General features: G+C 38.2%; 1 protein-coding gene across 6 annotated transcripts in view; it reads left to right on the top strand.

Moving 5' to 3' along the window:
* Positions 1-5,531, top strand: part of LYST (lysosomal trafficking regulator) — a 179,313-nt gene that overhangs the window by 132,543 nt on the left and 41,239 nt on the right. For all 6 annotated transcript variants that reach the window (XM_010860102.1, XM_010860104.1, XM_010860103.1 and 3 more), the window contains one exon: positions 2,560-2,804. In XM_010860102.1, coding sequence (XP_010858404.1) covers positions 2,560-2,804 — 245 coding nt within the window. The remainder of the gene's footprint in view (positions 1-2,559; positions 2,805-5,531) is intronic.

Raw genomic sequence — 5,531 nt, 5'->3', positions numbered from 1 at the left:
ATAATGGTCATCTGAGTTAAATTCACCCATTCCAGTCCATTTGAGTTCGCTGATTCCTAGAATGTCGACATTCACTCTTGCCATCTCTTGTTTGACCACTTCCAATTTGCCTTCATTCATGGACCTGACATTCCAGGTTCCTATGCAATATTGTTCTTTACAGCATCGGACCTTGCTTCTATCACCAGTCACATCCACAGCTGGGTATTGTTTTTGCTTTGGCTCCATCCCTTCATTCTTTCTGGAGTTATTTCTCCACTGATCTCCAGTAGTATATTGGGCACCTACTGACCTGGGGAGTTTCTCTTTCAGTATCCTATCATTTTGCCTTTTCATACTGTTCATGGGGTTCTCAAGGCAAGAATAGTGAAGTGGTTTGCCATTCCCTTCTCCAGTGGACCACATTCTGTCATATCTCTCCACCATGACCCGCCCATCTCGGGTTGCCCCATGGGCATGGCTTAGTTTCATTGAGTTAGACAAGGCTGTGGTCCTAGTATGATTAGATTGACTAGTTTTCTGTGAGTATGGTTTCAGTGTGTTTGCCCTCTGATGCCCTCTTGCAACACCTACCATCTTACTTGGGTTTCTCTTATCTTGGGTGTGGGGTATCTCTTCACGGCTGCTCCAGCACAGCGCAGCCACTGCTCCTTACCTTGGACGAGGGGTATCTCCTCACCGCCGCCCTTCCTGACCTTCAACTTGGGATAGCTCCTCTAGGAATAACCTTAGCACTTCCTTATTCTTTCTGACCTTATCTTCTACTGTTCTATCCTTCACTCTCTCTAGTCCATCTGTGGAGACTTCCTTTTCCTTGACTATAACAGTCACACTGATGCCTGAAAACCTCTGCACTTAGAGCTCCCTAAAATGCCGCCTAGAATGCTTTTCCTCTTAGAAATCTACATGACCCACACCCTTACTTTTTTCAGGTCCCTGATCAAATGCCCTCTTATCAGAGAGACTTCCCTGATTATGTATTTATAACAGTAACCCCTTTCTCACTCCTAGTACCAGGAATCCCTTTGTTTCCTTGACTTTCCTCTCTTTTCTCTAGAGCACTTCGTAGACTCCAACAGTGTCTGCCCAACAGAATGTAAAGACTGTTTTGTTAAGTGCTACAGCTCTAGCATCTTGAGCATACTGGTATATAGGTGCTCAGTCGATGTTTGTTGAATGAATACATGTTTCCTTTTCCTTGCAGAGTTTAGTATGCAAACTGTCATAAATTCTCTCCCACCAACCTTAGCTTCAGCATCTGGCAACCTTCAGATTTAAGCTGTAGGTAGATTTTTATTTTTGCCTTGAACTGATTCATTTTTATTTTTGATTCTGATTTTAAAAAAATAGCATAGAAGTTGCCGTCTTAACCATTTTCATGCATACAGTGTAGTAGTGTTAAGTATATTCACATTGTTGTGAACAGTCCTCCAGGTTTAGCTTCTTAAAAACCCTGTGATCTTATGCCTGTTCCATAACTAAACTCATTCTTATTCACTTTTATTCTCATCCCTAATTATCCACATCTTTGGCTCATCTTCCTATGCCTGAAGCATATACACATTTAAGAGGGGTAATTCAGATTTGTTTTTAGAAAGGCCTGGTTCCTCTATTTTTTTCCATTTATTACCAATTATCATTTAATTGCTTTAGAAGAAATCAGAACACCCTTTTTCTGTGACAGCATTTTTCTGAATCTCTTTTAAAAAAGAGTTCATATATTAGTTTTCCATCAGTAGTGAAAATGAGGTATCCTGTTTTTATGTAGGATATTTTATTTCATTCTCAGGAAATAAATCTTACTGTCCCCATATTACAGTATGGGAACTACAGCACAAAGGGTTTAAGCAAGAAAAAAAACCTGGTCTGTCTAATTCAGAAAACCCTGCTCTTTCTACTACAGCGTGTTTCATGTATGTAGATGAAGACTCTTCATTTTCTTTTATTGATTTTTTTCCCTTAGGGTCTGTATGTAAGTGATTTTTCTGAACAGACTTCTTAGTCTCTTACTGATTTCTCCAGCTGCAAAACATAGTGGTTAAGAGCCAAAAGTAAATGAGTGCAACAGAGCAGAGACAGATTCAAATAGGAGGGGACTAAACTAGTGGTGTGAGTGGAGGGAGAGCAGGCAGAGGGGGTACAGAGTGCAAACTACTATGTAGGAAATGAGCCATAAGGATATACTGTACAGCACAAGGACTGTAGTCAGTATTTCATAACATTTAAATGGAGTGTAATTTATAAAAATATTGAATCACTATGTTGTACATATAATATAATATTGTAATATAATATTGTAATTCAACTGTATAATATTGTATATATTGTACAGCTAATATAATATTGTAAATCAACTGTACTTCAATAAATAAATATATATAGCACAACCTTTAGAGGAAGACTTAGTTGAACCTTAATTCCCCACCAGTCAGTGTTATTGGGCAAAAAGTGTTTTCTTGAAGGACTTGAGATTAGTAACATGCCTATGATATCATGGATTCTTTGGAGGAAAGTGTCAAGACTGAAAATCTGGGCTGTTTTTTTCTCCTTCTGTTCTAGGTTCGCAATGATGTATACCACAGTATACTAACAAATAACCTCCCTAATCTTCTGGAATATGGCAATATCACCGCTCTGACACATTTGTGGTATACTGGGCAAATTACTAATTTTGAGTATTTGACTCACCTAAACAAACACGCTGGCCGATCTTTCAATGATCTCATGCAGTATCCAGTGTTCCCGTTCATACTGGCAGACTATGTTAGTGAGACCCTTGACCTCAGCGACCCATCAGTCTACAGGTAACTGAAGACATCATCACCTATTGGCTTTGTCAGTGTGCTGAATTTATGTCATTAAAGTTCTTCTCATGAAAATTTTCAAACGTGCAAAAAACAGAATGAATGTGTAATAAACCCCCATATAGTTATCACCCCAACTCAATAATTATGAAAATTTTTGCCAAACTTGCATCATCTTTTTTTCCTTAAGACAAATCACACACATTTATGTCACTCGTATGTTCTATAGTATACATCTCTTAAGAAAAAAGTAAAACATTTTGTTACATAACTTCAGTGCCTTTATCATATCAAAGAAAATAAAAACAATTAATTTCATGGTATCATCTAATAGCCAGCCTATTTTTAAATGTCCCCTGATTATATAAAAGATGTCTTTTTATAGTTGATTTGTTTGAATCAGGCTCAGTATCACCTTTGGTTGCTTTGTCTCTGAAGACATAAATCTTAGAACAGCCCTTATTTTTATGTATGTATTTTTCTTCTTATTCCTAACATTGGCTTTTTTAAGGAAAAAAGGTCATTTATCTTGTAGAATGTCCCCCGTTCCACATTAGCATTTAGCTTTTTTCCTCTAGCCACTGTTCCTAGGGACTGGAAATTACTTCTAAAGGCTTGCTTAGCCTCAGGTTCAACTTTTTTTTAAGCAAGAACTCTCTAGAGGTGGTGGTGTGAACTATCAGGAGGCATGTGATATCCCACTGTTAAGGATGCTCAGGCTGATCTGTGGGTTCAGCCTCCCATTGAACTTGTTTGTTTCATTGATGATTATTTCTTGAGTCTGTGATTTCACTGGGGGTTACCGAATGGTGATTTCCTATTTTCTCATTTCTTGTACGTTTATTAGAAGAAAGCACATAAGATGAGCCTGGGACATTTTGTTGTGTCAGAGAGCAAGAAAATTAATATAGTCTTGTCAAAAGAGTGGGAGCCATATTTGCACACCCATGTTCACTGCAGCTCTATTCACATAGCCAAGAGGTGGAGGCAGCCCAGGTGCCTATCTGTGGATAAATAGTTGTGGAAAATTTGGTACATATGTAATATGGAACATTATTTAACATTATGAAGGAGGGAAGTCCTGTCACATGGAAGAACTTTGGGGATATTGTACTAAATGGAATAAGTCAGCCACAAGAAAACAAACACCATGTGATTCCACTTACGTCGGTTGTTTAGGGTAGTCAGACTCAGAGAGTTAAATGGTGTTTGTTGGGGGGTGGGGAAGGAGGGCGGATGGGGACTTGCGGAGTTGTTGCTCAGTAGGTGTAGAGTTTCAGTTTTACAAAGTGAGAAAGCTTTAAAGATCTATTGCACAACAGTGTGAATTAGTTAACACTACTGAGCTAGGTACTGGAGGGTGGCTAGATGCTAAGTTCAGTGATGTGTGTTGTTTTTACTATAATTATAGAAAAATAAAGGACTTAGGAGCCAACTTGAAGTGGCTCTCACTGCCAAAGATAGGACTGATTGAAACACATTTAAGTAAAAAGAAAATACTTAAGTTAATAATAATACTCTATAAAGGCCCCCAAAACAAAGCAAAACTAAACTCATTGGTTGCTGTTGGATGGGGCAACAGTTCTCTACTTTTGAGATTTGACCGCTAAGGAAAAGAATTAAGCTTTTATCCTGCCTTTCCTGAAACGGTTGCATTTTAGAGTAACCAAATAGCCATAGTCGATGAGGGACTATTCTGTTTCTTTAGTTTTAAATAACATTATCTGACTATTATCAAAAAGTCAAGAAATAGCAACTCCTGGCAAAGACGTGGAGAAGACCCTTTGCACTCAACTGTTCCTGGGAATGTAAACTGGTGCAACCACTGTGGAAAACATAATGGAGGTTCCTCAAATATTAAAAATAAAACTGTCCTATGCTCCAGCCATTCTACTTCTGGATATTTAATCCAGAGAAAATTAAAACACTAACTCGAAAAAATATCTGCACCTCATGTTCACTGCAGCATTATTTATAGTGGCCAAGATACAGAGACAACCTAAGTGTTCATCTGTGAATGAGCAGATAAAGAAAATGCAACACAGACACACACACACAAGAATACTATTTAGTGTTAATAAAAAACAAAAACAAAAACAAGAATGAAATCTTGTGACAACATGAATGGCCCCTGAGGGCATTATGCTAAGTGAAAAAGTCAGACAAAGACAAATACCATACTTATCAGTAAGGAGAAAAGGAAAGATATACCCATTTGAATGCAGAGTTCCAGAGAATAGCAAGGAGAGATATGAAAGCCCTCCTCAGTGATCAGTGCAAGGAAATAGAGGAAAACAACAGAATGGAGAGATCTCTTCAAGAAAATTAGAGATACCAAGGGAACATTTCATGCAAAGATGGACTCAAAAAGGACAGAAATGGTATGGACCTACCAGAAGCAGAAGATACTAAGAAGAGGTGGCAAGAATACACAGAAGAACTATACAAAAAAGATCTTCATGACCCAGATAATCACGATGGTATAATTACTCACCTAGAGCCAGACATCCTGGAATGTGAAGTCAAGTGGGCCTTAGAAAGCATCACTACGTTGATAACTGTGGCTTTGTAGTAGAGCCTGAAGTCAGGTAGGTTGATTCCTCCAGTTCCATTCTTCTTTCTCAAGATCGCTTTGGCTATTCGAGGTTTTTTGTATTTCCATACAAATTGTGAAATTATTTGTTCTAGCTCTGTGAAGAATACTGTTGGAAAGCCACAGTTATCAAG

The sequence above is a fragment of the Bison bison genome, unplaced genomic scaffold (assembly GCF_000754665.1).
Source record: "Bison bison bison isolate TAMUID 2011002044 unplaced genomic scaffold, Bison_UMD1.0 scf7180017864462, whole genome shotgun sequence".
In the NCBI taxonomy this organism is placed as follows: domain Eukaryota; kingdom Metazoa; phylum Chordata; class Mammalia; order Artiodactyla; family Bovidae; genus Bison; species Bison bison.
The sequence above is the reverse complement of the archived record's forward strand: the minus strand, read 5'-3'. Positions and strand labels throughout refer to the sequence as shown.